The sequence below is a fragment of the Mustela nigripes genome, chromosome 10, assembly GCF_022355385.1.
Source record: "Mustela nigripes isolate SB6536 chromosome 10, MUSNIG.SB6536, whole genome shotgun sequence".
NCBI lineage: Eukaryota > Metazoa > Chordata > Mammalia > Carnivora > Mustelidae > Mustela > Mustela nigripes.
Window position 1 is genome coordinate 16072584 of NC_081566.1, and position 15055 is coordinate 16087638.

General features: G+C 37.5%; 1 protein-coding gene across 1 annotated transcript in view; it reads left to right on the forward strand.

The window, feature by feature from the left end:
* The window catches only part of CEP350 (centrosomal protein 350), a 132430-nt gene that overhangs the window by 42864 nt on the left and 74511 nt on the right, over positions 1-15055 (forward strand). Inside the window, 5 exon segments of the mRNA XM_059412706.1 lie at positions 114-277; positions 3654-3764; positions 4411-4551; positions 6480-6616; positions 7409-7531. Coding sequence (XP_059268689.1) covers positions 114-277; positions 3654-3764; positions 4411-4551; positions 6480-6616; positions 7409-7531 — 676 coding nt within the window.

Consider the following 15055-nt stretch of genomic DNA (forward strand, 5'->3'; position numbering starts at 1 on the left):
CAGTCTTTACTGCAGTGGAAAGCAAGCTCGTTTGGGTTCTTAAGATGAAAAATGAATTTCAGAAATCTGAGAGGTCGTTTCTCTTACATTTGACAGTCACTTATGCCTTCCAGGTTCTAAGCGCTTTTCTCCTGCTGGCCTCCAGCACCGTATGGCGGCAGAACTCAGTTACTTGAGTGCCATTGAGGAGTCGGTACGCCAGCTGTCAGATGTGGAAAGAGTTAGAGGCATATCACTTGCTCAGCAGGAGAGTGTATCTCTGGCTCAGATCATAAAGGTATTTGTGGAATTTTCTCTTTAGCTTTCTGTGCTTTTTCTCTTTTCTTTGGTATTTAAAATAGTTTCAATGATGAGGTGAAAAACCAAAACTAGCACATAAAACTTTTACTTGCCAAGTAGAAAAAAATAGTCTTATAAATAGCCCTGGGGAAAACTGTCATATAAAGTACTAAAAAAGTTAAACATAGAATATTTGGTAGCAGAACAATAATTAAGTCATTGTCTCTCAAATATTTCATTTTCCTCTTCCTCTGTTTTTTTAAATGACTGTGAAAATCAGCTAATCAAGCAATTCTCAATATTTTCTTTTGCTGACAAGTCAGAGATAACTGACTTTTTATTGTTTTGTTTTTAATGCTTTATTTGTACCAAAAAGAAAAGTTTCTGAGTTCCAGATATTTGATAAAGCTAGGATAATGTGGACTTTTCCTTAGCTAACAAAAATCCAATAAAGGTAGAAGCAGTGTTCTTATGTGGAGTTGCTGTTGCTATCTTTAAAAAAAACAAAAAAATTTAGTATTTACATATAATAAAATACACAGATTTTAAGTGCATAGTTTGAGGAGTTTTGATCAATGTAACGACAACCCTAATCAAAATATAGAACACTTCTGTTGCTTCAGACAGTTCACCCATGGACGATCTTTTCAGTTAATTTGCTCTCCCAGAGACAGTTACCATTCTGATTCCTAATCACCATAGTATTTTTTGCCTGTTCTAGAACAGGCATAATGGAACTGTTCTTTGTACTTTGTTGTGTTTAGCTTATTTTATGTGACATAATGTTTTTAAGATTCGTCCATGTTGTATCCATTGTTTTGTTCGTACTATTTTTTTGCTGAGTACATTCCATTGATCAGTGTAACACAGTTTATCCTCTTGATGTATATTTGTATTGTTACATTCCATTGATCAGTGTAACACAGTTTATCCTCTTGATGTACATTTGTATTGTTTCCAGTTTGGGGCTATTATAAATATTTCTGTTATGAATATGAATTCATATTCATAAAAATATGAATATTTTTACAACTCTGTATTCAACATGTGTTTTCATTTTTCTTGCTTTAATACCCAGGAGTGTAATTGCTTGGGTCAAGTAAAAGTATATGCTTAACTTCATATGAAACTGCTATGCTGTTTTCCAGAGTAGTTGTATTATCTTATACAGCAATCTGTGAGAGTCCCAGTTGCTCCACATTTTTGCTGTCATTGGTATTCTAGGCATTCTAGTGAGTGTGAACTGGTATCATTGTGGTTTTAATTTGTATTTCTTTTATGACTCATGAGGTTGATAATCGTTTTGTGTGCTTATTAACCATTCGTATATCATCTTTGTGAATGTCTTTCATATTTTTGGCCTGTTTCATAACAGGATTGTATAGAAGTCCTTTACATATAGAAACTAGAAACAAGTCCTTTTCAGATATATTTCAAATACTGTTTCTCAGTCCTTAGCTTGCCTTTTAATTTAAAAAAAATTTTTTGTCTTTTCATTTTTAAACTGTATTTTTTTTGAGTGCAGAATATTTTCATTTTAATGAAATCCAGTTTTTCATTTTTTTCTTTTCTGTTCATTTTGTTTTCTAAGATATCTTTGCCTACCCTAAGATGTTAAGATACTTTAACAAAGATTTTTTTTTTATGTTTTTCTAAAAAGCTCTTATAGTTTTGGCTTTTATATTTTATTTAATTAAGTGTGTGAGCCATCTACTTATGGAGTGTGAAGAAGGGACCAGAGTTCATCTTTTCCTCCATCTGGATTTTCATTTGTTCCGTCAACATTTTCGTAAAAAGACTTAAATTATCTTGGCCCCTTTACCAACAATTAAGTAATCCCTTATATGGAGGTCTATTTCTGGACTCTGTTCTTTTCCATTGATCTATATGCCTATCCTTAATGCCAATGCCATACTGTTTAACTATGTTCTTAGAGTGAGTCATGAAATCAGGGTGTAATTACTTCAGTTTTGTTTTCCTCAAGGTGGTTTTGGGTATTCTAGGTTTTTGCATTTCTCTATAGCTTTTAGAATTAGTTTGTTGTCTTCTACCAAAAAAGAGGGGGCCTGATTTTTTATTTTTGTTGATTTTGATATGACTGGCATTGATTCAGTAGATCAGTTTGGGGGGAGAATTTACATCTTAACAATATGGCATTTTCTAATTTGTGAGCATGATACCTTTATCTATTTAGGTTTTAAAAATAATTCTCTCTGCAATGTAATTTTCAGTGTACAGATCTTACACATTTTAAAATTTATTCTTAAATATTTTGTCTCCTGATGCTGTTGTAAATAATTTTTTCTCAATTTTGTTTTGCATTTGTTCTTCCCAAAATAATTAAAACCATTCTTTGTGTGGAACTATCCCATTCTTTGCAAGGGATTGAGCATTCCTGTACCTCTCCCAATAAATAACAGTAGTGCTGTCCGGTCATCAGGACAGCAAAAACTCCCCCAGACATTTCCAAGTCTTCCTGATGGAGACTGGGGAGGGACTGAAAAGAGCTTGGTTAAAAGTCACTGGATTGGGGCGCTTGGGTGGCTCAGTGGGTTAAAGCCTCTGCCTTCAGCTTGGGTCATGATACCAGGGTCCTGGGATCAAGCCCCATATTGGGCTCTCTGCTCAGCAGCGTGCCTGCTCCCCCCGGCCCCCGCCTACTTGTGATCTCTGTCAAATAAATAAATAAAATCTTAAAAAAAAAATCACTGGATTAGGGAAATGATCCCATGGCAGTGGCCATTACTTTGAAATCCAAAATAGCACTGAGATTCTCTACCATTTAAGAGATATGTTATAATTCTGGGCTTCCAGATTTATACAGGGCATTATATAACTTTATATACAGTCTTTCCCACCTTTAGAAAACCTGTATTTAGCACAATTTCAGAAGAAATGAAAAAATATAAATTGATTGATAATGTTATATGAAATAGTGGAAAGAAAAGGTCCTGGTGAGGAGACCTTTTCTGGGGCAATATTTTCATGAAACTACTCCTGTAAAGCCAGAATAAAGGAGTCCTAAAATTCTGAGTTGTGAAGTGTTACCTTTATTTTTATACATAGGACATTTTAATCTCTCTTATAGAGTTAGGCGCTGCAGCTTTTACTTTAAAACTAGCTTTTTTGTATGAGTTCTTAGTCCTGTGTGCCTTGGAAATTTTTTATTTTACTGCATTATTTGACACGTAGTAGGTGGTCATTAAATTTTGATAACAGTTGAGGGCTATTCTATTTGCTGTCTTTCCTTGAAATTCTAACAGGTTGCTTCAAAAAAATTAAGTTAAGAAAATAGTATTACGGGTAATATCGTCACTGTGTTAAAATGGTGTAGTATCTTAGAATTAATAGTTGATCATTTTTTTATTTTGAAGGCACAGCAGCAACGCCATGAGAGAGACTTGGCCCTTTTGAAATTGAAAGCTGAACAAGAGGCTTTGGAGTGTCAGAGACAATTAGAAGAAACCCGAAACAAAGCAGCTCAGGTACTTACGTTTGCAGCATGCACTGGTTCTATAAATCTAAATTTGTATCTTTGGAGTCACTTCAGTTTTCTTTTAATTATCTACGAGTGAAAAAGGAAAAATATAATAATGCTTTAGTACATTATGCCATTTGGGTTAATTTCATGTCATTTGACTCTGGTAGCAATCCTGTGAGTTAAGATTTATTCCCAGTGGGAGCTGAGGTACATAGTATTTATTGTCTAAGGAAACATCAGCTCTTGAATGGTGGAGTTAAAAATTAAACTCCAGCAGTAATTTTGAGACTCTAAACTCTAGATTTCAAGACATGAAATCTCCACATTTTTTTTTACAAGGCATTTGTGCCATAAAACAATTTTAAAATTAAAGCTAGGGGCGCCTGGGTGGCTCAGTGGGTTAAGCCGCTGCCTTCGGCTCAGGTCATGATCTCGGGGTCCTGGGATCGAGTCCCACATCGGGCTCTCTGCTCAGCAGGAAGCCTGCTTCCTCCTCTCTCTCTCTCTCTGCCTGCCTCTCTGCCTACTTGTGATCTCTGTCAAATAAATAAATAAATAAAATCTTTAAAAAAAAAAAATTAAAGCTAATTTGCAGTGGGGAGAGACTGAGGCATAACAGAAGTTCTCTTTTTACTTTCTTTTATTTTCAGGTCCATGCAGAATCCTTACAGCAGGTGGTCAAATCACAAAGGGAAGTAGCGGAGGTCCTGCAGGAAGCAACTTGTAAAATAGCCACTCACCAAGCAGACACTGCTCGCCTCAACACAGACGTGGCTCGCCAAATCTGTGAAGTAAGGCCATTGAGAGACCCTTTTCTTTTAGTCAGTCTGAGTAGATTTGGTCTTTGTAGTTTCTAACATCTAGCAAATATGTACTTTTGATTAGTGACTTTCAGTGGGAGCCAAATACTGTTGACTTGAGGCAGTATGTTGTACATGTGAGTGATTAGAGGCAGAAAAAATGGAGAACTCTAAAATGTCTGCCCTTGAGTAGGCTTTTTAAAAATATGATTTCGGGCGCCTGGGTGGCTCAGCGTGGCTCAGGTCTTGATCCCAGTGTCCTGGGATCAAGCCCTGCATCGGGCTGTCTGCTCTGCAGAAGAGCCTGCTTCCTCCTCTCTCTCTCTCTGCCTGCCTCTCTGCCTACTTGTGATATCTGTCTGTCAAATAAATAAAATCTTTGGGGAAAAAAAATATACTGATTTTATTGATCTATAATTTACAGACTATAAAATATATCCATTTTAAGTGTATTGTTTGATGAGTTTTGACAAATATATAGGTATCCAATTAGATGTAGATATCTATATCTATATATTTCTGTCTTTTCTTAACTCTCTGTCCATCCCTATAAACACCACCGTAATTGAGAAATAGAATACAGTTGATTCTTGAACAACATGGGCTTGAACTGTGAGGGTCTGCTTATATGCAAAAATATTTTTGACAAATACAGTACAGTACTATAAATGTAATTTTTCTTCCTTAGGATTTTCTTAATATTTTTTTTCTCTAGCCTACTTTATTTATTTTTTAAAAGATTTTATTATTTTATTTATTTATTTGACAGAGAGAAGGAGCACAGGCAGGGGGAGTGGGAAAGGGAGAAGCAGGCTTCCTGTCGAGCAGGGAGCCTAATGTGGGGCTCGATCCCAGGACCCTGGGATCATGACCTTGGAGGCAGACACCCAACTGACTGAGCCACCCAGGTGCCCCTAGCCTACTTTATTATAATAATACAGTATAAAGTACATATGTATAAGATATGTGTTAATCAACTGTTTATGTTATGGGTATGGCTTCTAATCAACAATAGGCTATTTTGTAGTTCAGCTTTGGGGGAATTAGAAGTTATCCACAAATTTCGACTGCTTAATGAATTGGCTCCGCTAACCCCCATGTTGTTCAGATGGCAACTGTATTTCCGTCACTAAAAAGTTTCTTCATGCACCTATCCGTTCTGTCCCCAGTTTTGGTCCCAGGAAGCCATTGATCTACTTTGTATGAAGATGGTTCCTTTCTACCTACAGTGATGTTAGTGTCTTGTCTTTTACTGTACCAAGAACAAAGCCAGAAATAGTTTTACTGTTGTCTGTGTACGGGATATTATAGTCTATAGTTATAGTTTCAGTTTATATTAGCAGGTACAATCTAGGATTGTTTGTGAAATGATTTTGTTATTAATATTAAAAGACCAGGAACCTCCTGGATTGGGTTCTGTGGGATTGTGCATAGACTCTTAAGAAAATTTTAGACAACATTAACAAAGATTTCAAACACACTTCAAGTTGTCAAGGCAGTGATTGAATGAACACCAAATGCATAATACAGGCAGCAGTTGCAGTACTGGTGAATAGGGAAGATACCTCCCATTGTAGGTCAAAACAGGTATAGGAAGTAGAAATTGAGTTGATTCTTATAGAAGATTTATTTTTGGTTTATAATGACTTATTATATTACCTGAAGATTTTGTTTTAATTTATAGGCTGCTGTAGTTAGATGAAACTTAGAAACCAGGTAGTCCATCCAACTTTTTATTTTTATAAGGAAGCTTTGTGAGACTTAAAGAATCTAAATGACTTGCCCCCAGTGTTTTACCTCTTACAATGGAATTTACTTGCTCTTAATCCAGTGATCTTTCGAAGACACTGTGCTCCTTCTCAGTTTTCTGTGATTTTTTTTTTCACATCTACTTTTGCCTTGTGTGTGTTCTTATTTAGATGGCAGAGTTGACTCGAACTCATATCTCAGATGCCATCACTGCTTCCGGAGCTCCCCTGACAACGCTATATGACCACCAACGACAGCATGCTCCAGACTTTGTGAAACAGATGAGGACCAGAGCTGAAACGGATAGGTTAATACTCGGTCATTCAGCAACTATGCAATGAGTATCTACTATGTCCCAGGCCCTGTCATGGGCGCTAGGAGTATAGTTATGGGCATACAGTGTGGTGGGGAAGATAGATACTGTAATCAAATATTCACTGAAATGAATGAACACTTACACACTGAGACATGTGTTATGAGAGAAAAGAACATACATCTCAAAGATCTAAAATGAAGGGATTTGAATAGCCTGGGGGTATAGCGACATTAGAGAAAGGTTTCCTGGGGGAGGAAAGCTTATGGTGAGATCCAGTGGATGGAAAGGAGTCAGTGATGTAAAGCAGATAAAGATTGGCAGGTCAGTACATACAAATGTAGGAGGAGAAAATGAGGGAAGAATGTGACTCGAGCAGAGAACAAAGGGGAAAATGGTGGGAGATGATGCACAGCTCAGATGACGTAGGACATTGCAGACCTTGAGGATTTTGGAGTTTATTCTTGGAACAAAGAAGAGTCAATTTTTTAGGCAGCCTGGGTGATGTGATCATGTTTGTGTGTCTCTTTTTACATCACATTTTGACTGTCTCTAATTCATAGATTTTAAGTCCCTATTCACATTTACTGATCCTTGCGGTGATTTGTGTTTATTTCTCACAGAGCAAAAGATACTCTTTTTTATGAGTGAATGCCTTTCTTAAAAACTTTGTCATAGCTATTTCATAATTTCTATTCAAGATTTTATCTCAATGTTAAATGGCATTTAAAATCCTTCTCTTATGAGAGACTTTAAATGTTTAATCAGTTTTTATTTTCTTTGCAGGAAAAGTCAATCTGTTTCAGCCTCTCAGAGTAAAGAAGGGACCCTTGATTCAAAACATCAGAAGTATTCCCCTTCATACGATAGTTATTCTGAGTCTTCAAGATACAAGAATCATGATCGAAGGTGAAAACACTTTAATTTAGTAAAGTGTGGTGAATGGCTTAAACAGTGCTTTTTCTTTTTACTTCTTAATCTCATTTCTTTAAATGAAATAGTGTCTTTCCTTCAAAGTTCTGACATCCCTTATTTGATTAACTGATTTATAAAAGAATTGTTCTATGTAGTAATGTAACTACTATTCCTTGAGAGCCTGCCTTCTACAAGCACCATGTCAGTTTCTTTTCTTTCTTTCTTTTTTTTTTTTTAATTTATTTGACAGGGAGAGAGGGAACACAAGTAGAAAGAGAGGCAGGTGGTGGGCGGGGGTGGGAAGTAGGCTCGCTGCTGAGCAGAGAGCCCGATGCAGGGCTCATCCCAGAGATCATGACCTGAGCCGAAGGCAGAGGCTTAACACACTGAGCCACCCAGGTTCCCCTCTTTGTCCTGCATTTAATATTCACAGCAACCTTCTAAGACAGATACTGTCCTCATTTTATAGTAGGGAATAGGGGCTCATGCAGTTGCTAAGAAACTCGCCCAAGGTCACACAGATAGTAGCACACCAAGGAATTGAACCTTGGTTTATCTGGCTCCAAGTCCTATGTTTATTGTGCATTGCTTTGCTAACATCCATATTTCTTGACATTACTGTATGTACTAATTTTTATAATTATAAAAGAAGATTGAATACTTTGTCATTGGTTCTTGCATGGTATTAACATCTGTAGTTTTCAGTTATGGTTCTGTTCTTGGATTAGAAGATTTTCAAAGCTCCTTTTCCAGCATTCTTACGGTAGGATACCTACATTGTCAAAGTGAAACCTCATTTAAAAATTAAATCATGAGACTAAAAAACATTAGTGTGGGGCATTAAGTACCTACTATATCTCTGGAACTATGCGTCTTTCATTTAAACTTCCTGACATGCAGTTCATTGAGGCTGTCACCTGGGTCACTACAGGGATTCCTCATAGTTTTCCCAAACCATTCCCCAATCTCTTCACTAACCACATGGTAACTGGAGTGATTTTTCTAAAATTTGCAGCCAGCCAATTTGTTACTCACCTGTTTGAAGCCTTCATTATTCCTTTAGAGCCACTCAGTACAGCATGAATGTTCCTTTATTATTGAAGCTTTGGTCCATCTCTAGCCCTGTCTCTTGGCATTTCCTCTCTTACCCTATTCTACTAATTACAACTACTCTAATGTAATTCTCTAAAAAAAGAGCCATGCTCTCTCTCTCTCTTTTGTGCCATTACATATGATATACTTTCTTTTTTAAAAATTTAAATTCAATTAATTAACATAAAATGTACTATTTCAGATTTAGAGTTCAGTGATTCATCACGCATATAACACCCAGTGCTCATCACATCACATGCCCTCCTTCATGTCCGTCACCCAGTCACCCCGTCCGCCTGCCTCCCTCCCCTCCAGCAACCCTGGGTTTGTTTCCTATGATTAAGAGTATTTTAATGGTTTGTCACCTCTCTGATTTTATCTTGTTTTATTTTTCCCTCTCTTCCCCTCTGATCCTCTGTTTTGTTTCTTAAATTTCACTTGTGAGTGAGATCATATAATGATTGTTTTTCTCTGATTCACTTATTTCACTTAGCATAGTGCCCTCTAGTTCCATCCACATAATTGCAAATGGCAAGATTTCATTTTTTTTTTTTTGATGGCTTATAGTGTTCCATTGTATGTATATACCACATTTTCTTTCTTTTTTTAAATTAACATGTAATGTATTGTTTCTTTCAGGGATACAGGTCTGTGAATCATCAGTCTTACACAGTTCACAGCACTCACCATAGCACATATCCTCCCTAGGGTCCCTCACCCAGCCACCCTATCCCTGCCACGCCCATCCCCTCCAGCAACCCTCAGTTTGTTTCCTGAGATTCCTAAAGAGTCTCATGGTTTGTCTTCCTCTCTGGTCCCATCTCATTTCTTTTTTCCCTCCCTTACTCCCACAACTCCCTGCCCTTCCTCTCAAATTCCTCATATCAGAGAGAGCATATGATAATTGCCTTTCTCTGATTGACTTATTTCTCTTCGCATAATACCCTCATGTTTCATCCATGTCTTTGTAAATGACAAGATTTTGTTTTTTCATGGCTGTGTAGTATTCCAGTGTATATATATTATACCACATCTTCTTTATCCATTCATCCGTCAGTGGACATCTGGATTCTTTCCATAGTTTGGCTATTGTGGACGTTGCTGCTATAAACATTGGGGTGGAGGTACCTACCCCTTTGGGTCTTTAGGGTACCTACCCCATTTGTGTCTTTAGGGTAAATAACCCAGTAGTGTGATTGCTGGGTCATAGGGTAGCCCTATTTTCAACTTTTTCAGGAACCTCCGTACTGTTTTCCAGAGTGGCTGCACAGCTTATGTTCCCACCAACAGTGTAAGATAAGAGGTTTAGGATTCCACTTTGACCGCATTTTTGCCAACATCTGTCATTTCCTGACTTGTTGATTTTAGCCATTCTTAGTTGTGTGCGGTTGTATCTCAGTGTGGTTTTGGTTCATATTTCCCTGATGGTGAGCGATATTGAGCATTTTTTCATGTGTCTCTTGGCCATTTGTAAGTTGTCTTTGGAGAAATGTCTGTTTATGTCTTCTGCCCATTTCTTGATTGGATTATTTGTTCTATAGGTGTTGAGTTTGATAAGTTCTTTATAGATTTTGGATACTAGCCCTTTATCTGATAAAACACTTGCAGGTATCTTCTCCCATTCTGTTGTTTGTCTTTTGGTTTTGTTGACTGTTTCCTTTGCTGTAGAAAAGACTTTTTATTTTGGTGATATCCCAGTAGTTCATTTTTGCTTTTGTTTCCCTTGCCTTTGGAACCATGTCTAGCAAGAAGTTGCTATGGCTGAGAGGTTGTACAGAGGTTGCTACCTGTGTTCTCCTCTAGGATTTTGATATCTCACATTTATGTCTTTCATCCATTTTGAGTCTATTTATATGTATGGTGTAAGGAAATGGTCAAGTTTCATTCTTCTACATGTGGCTGTCCAGTTTTTCCAACACCATTTGTTGAAGAGGCTGTCCTTTTCTATTGGATATTCTTTCCTACTTTGTCTAAGATTAGTTGATCATAGAGTTGAGGGTCTATTTCTGGGTTCTCTATTCTGTTTCACTGATCTGTGTTTCTGTTTTTGTGCCAGTACCACATTGTCTTAATGATTACAGCTTTGATATAGAGCTTGAAGTCTGGCATTGTGATGCCACCAGCTTTGGCTTTCCTTTTCAACATTCCTTTGGCTATTCAGGGTCTTTTCTGCTTCCATACAAATTTTAGGATTATTTGTTCCAGCTCTGTGAAAAAAATTGATGGTATTTTGATAGGGATTGCATTGATTATATAGATTACTCTATGTAGCATAGACATTTTAAGGATATTTGTTCTTCCAATCCATGAGCGTAGAAAGTTTTTCCATTTCTTTGTGTCTTCCTCAATTTCTTTCATGAGTGTTCTGTAGTTTTCTGAGTAGAGATGCTTTGCCTCTTTGGTTAGATTTATTCTTAGGTATCTTGGTATTTGGTACAATTGTAAATGGGATCAACTCCTTAATTTCTCTTTCTTTTGTCTCATTGTTAGTGCATAGAAATGCAACTGATTTCTGTGCATAGATTTTATATCCTGCCACTTTGCTGAATTCATGTATGAGTTTTAGCAATTTTGGGGTGGAGTCTTGGATTTTCCACATAGAGTAACATGTCATGTGCAGAGAGTAAGGATTTGACTTCTTTGCCAATTTGGATGCTTTTTATTTCTTTTGTTGTCTGATTGCTGAGTCTAGGACTTCTAGCACTGTGTTGAACAACAGTGGTGATAGTGGACATCCCTGTCGTGTTCCTGACCTTAAGGGAAAAGCTCTCAGTTTTTCTGCCCTGAGAATAATATTTGTTGTGGGCTTTTCATAGATGGTTTTTATGATATTGAGTTATGTTCCCTCTATCCCGACACTGTGAAAAGTTTCAATCAAGAAGAAGTGCTATACTTTGTCAAATGCTTTTTCTGCATCTGTTGAGAGGATCATATGGTTCTTGTCCCCCCCCCCTTTTTTTAAATTAATGTAGTGTATCATGTTAATTGATTTGTGGATGTTGAGCCACCTGTGCCACCCAGTAATAAATCCCACTTGGTTGTGGTGTGTAATCTTTTTAATGTACTCTTGGATCCTATTGGCTAGTATCTTGATGAGAATTTTGGCATCCTCGTTCGTCAGGGATTTTGGTCTGTAATTCTCCTTTTTGGTGGGGGTCTTTGTCTGGTTTTGGGATCAAGGTAATGCTGGCCACAAAGAAAGAGTTGGGAAGTTTTCCTTCCATTTCTATTGTTTGAATAGAAGAATAGGTATTAATTCTTCTTTAAATATTTGGTAGAGTTCCCCCGGGAAGCCATCAGGCCCTGGACTCTTGTTTATTGGGAGATTTTTGATTATTGCTTTGATTTCATTGCTGGTTATGGGTCTGTTGAGGTTTTTTCTTTCTTCTTGTTTCAGTTTTGATAGTTTATGTGTCTTTAGGCATGTAGCCATTTCTTCCAGATTGCCTAATTTGTTGGCATGTAATTGCTCATAGTATGTTCTTATTTCTTAATTGTTTGTTCTTAACTGTTCTTAATTGTTTGTGTTTCTTTGGTATTGGTTGTGATCTCTCCTCTTTCATTCATGATTTTATTTATTTGAGTCCTTTCTCTTTTCTTTTTTATAAGTCTAAGGTTTTTTCCAATTGTATTAATTCTTTCAGAGAACCAGGTCCTACTTTCATTGATCTGTTCTCCTGTTCTTTTGGTTTCTATTTCATTGGGTTTTGCTCTAATCTTTATTCTCTTTTCCTACTGGATTTAGGCTTTATTTGCTGTTCTTTCTCCAGCTCCATTAGGTGTAAGATTAGGTTGTATATTTGAGACTTTTCTTGTTTCTTGAGAAAGGCTTGTACTGCTATGTACTTCCCTCTTATGACCACCTTTGCTAAAAAAGTTCTTTAATTTCCTGGTTGACCCATTCATTCTTTTTTTTTTTTTTTAACCCATTCATTCTTTAGTAGGATGCTCTTCAGCCTCCACGTGTTTGAGTTCTTTCCAAATTTCCTCTTGTGATTAAGTTCCAGTTTCAAAGCATTGTGGTCTGAAAATATGCAAGGAATGATCTCAGTCTTCTGGTACAGGTTGAGACCTGATTTGTGATCTAGTATGTGATCTTTTCTGGAGAATGTTCCATGTTTACTCAAGAAGAATGTATATTCTGTTGCTTTAGGATGGAATCCTTGGAATATTATCTGTGAAGTCCATCCGGTCCAGTGTGTCATTCAAAGCCCTTGTTTCCTTGTTGATCTTCTACTTAGATGATCTGTCCATTCCAGTGAGTGGAATGTTAAAGTCCCCTACTATTATTACCAATGTGTTTCTTTTTGTTACAAATTAGTTTATATAAGTGACTGCTCCTATGTTAGAGGCATAAATATTTACAATTGTTAGATTTTCTTATTGGATAGACCCTTTAATTATAATATAGTGTCCTTATTCATCTTTTATTGCAGTCTTCGGTTTAAAATCTAATTTGTCTGATATAAGGATTGCTACCCTAACTTTCTTTTGATGTCCATTAACATGATACATGGTTTTCCACCCCCCACTTTCAATCTGGAGGTGTCCTTGGGTCTAAAATGAGTCTCTCGTAGACACATACTGATGAGTCTTGCTTTTTCAGCCAATCTGATACCCTGTGTCTTTTGATTGGAGCATTTAGCCCCTTGACAGAGTAACTATTGAAAGATATGAATTTAGTGCCATTGTCTTACCTGTAAAATCACAGTTTCTGTATATTTTCTCTGTTCCTTTCTGTGCCTCCTAAACTTGAATGCCCTTTATCTTTCCCCAGATTAGAGACGGTCTGTGCTCTAGTTTGCTCTGGTATACCTTCTGCCCCACTCTCTTTCCTCTTCTTTGGGAATCCCAATTATTCTGATGCTGTTTTGCTTATCACTTATGTCTCAAATTCTCCCCTTGTGATTTTTTTTTTTTTAAGATTTTATTTATTTATTTGACAGACAGAGACCAGAAGTGGGCAGAAAGGCAGGCAGAGAGAGAGGAAGGGAAGCAGGCTCCCTGCCGAGCAGAGAACCTGACGTGGGGCTTGATCCCAGGACCCTGGGTTCATGTCCTGAGCCGAAAGCAGAGACCTTAACCCACTGAGCCACCCAGGCGCCCCTCCCCTCGTGATTTAATAGTTGTTTATCTCTCTTTTTCTCAGGTTCTTTATTCTCCATCATTTTATCTTGTATATTACTATTTCTCTCTTCTGTCCAATTCATCCTAGCAGTTAGAGCCTCCATTTTTTTAAAGAAGATTTTATTTATTCATTTGACAGATCACAAGTAGGCAGAGAGGCAGGCAGGGAAAGGAAGGGAAGCAGGCTCCCTGCTGAGCAGAGAGTCCGACGTGGGGCTCGATCCAAGGACCCTGGGATCACGACCTGAGCCGGAGGCAGAGGCTTTAACCCATGGAGCCACCCAGGTGCACCGAGCCTCCAGTTTTTATTGCATCTCATTAATAGTCTTTTCTGTTTCAACTTGATTAGATTTTGGTTCTTTTATTTCTCCAGGTAGGGCTTCTCTGTTGTTCTCTATGTTCTTTTCAAGCCCAGCTCATATCTTTATAATTGTTATTCTGAACTCCAGTTCCAACATCTTACTTACATCCGTATTGATTAGGTCCCTGGAATTCAGTTCTGCCTCTTGTTCTCTTTTTTGAGGTGAGTTTTTCTGTCTTATATTTCTTGCAGAAAGTGGTTGCTTTTCTGTTTGTGGACTTGTAGCTACTCTTTTCTTAGATCTCCAGTTGAGTTCGCAGGTATTGAGAATAATTTAATAGCTACCTATCTGAATTCCTGGGACCAGACAAAACTAAGGTCTCTTACTCCTTTGCCATCATGGACTCCTCCAAGAGATACCTTCTTTCTAGACCTTCCCCGCTCTATTTCATTTAATTTACTTTTACTCCCCTCCACGAGTCACTGTTACCCTTAGTCTGCTTTAGATATCCCTTCTGTATTCTCCCATAGCACTCCATATATAACTGTTAGAGCCTTTACCACCTTCTATCTCTTGTTACTTGTCAGTTATGGAGTACACTAGAAATTATTTGAGGTCTTCATTTTCATCACCCCAAAAAGAAGGCCCATACCCATTAGTCATTTCTTTTTTTTTAAGAATTTATTTATTTATTTGACAGAGAGAGATCACAAGTAGGCAGAGAGGCAGGCAGAGAGAGAGAGGAGGAAGCAGGCTCCCCGCCGAGCAGAGAGCCCAATGCGGGGGCTGGATCCCAGGACCCTGAGATCATGACCTGAGCCAAAGGCAGTGGTTTAACCCACTGAGCCACCCAGGTGTCCCCCCATTAGTCATTTCTTTTGCTCTCTCTTCTCCAGCTTCTGGCAACCACTAATCTACTTTGTATATTTGTTCTCTGTGAATTTGTCTCTTTTGGACATTTCATATAAATGGCATCATACAATGTGTGGTACTTTGT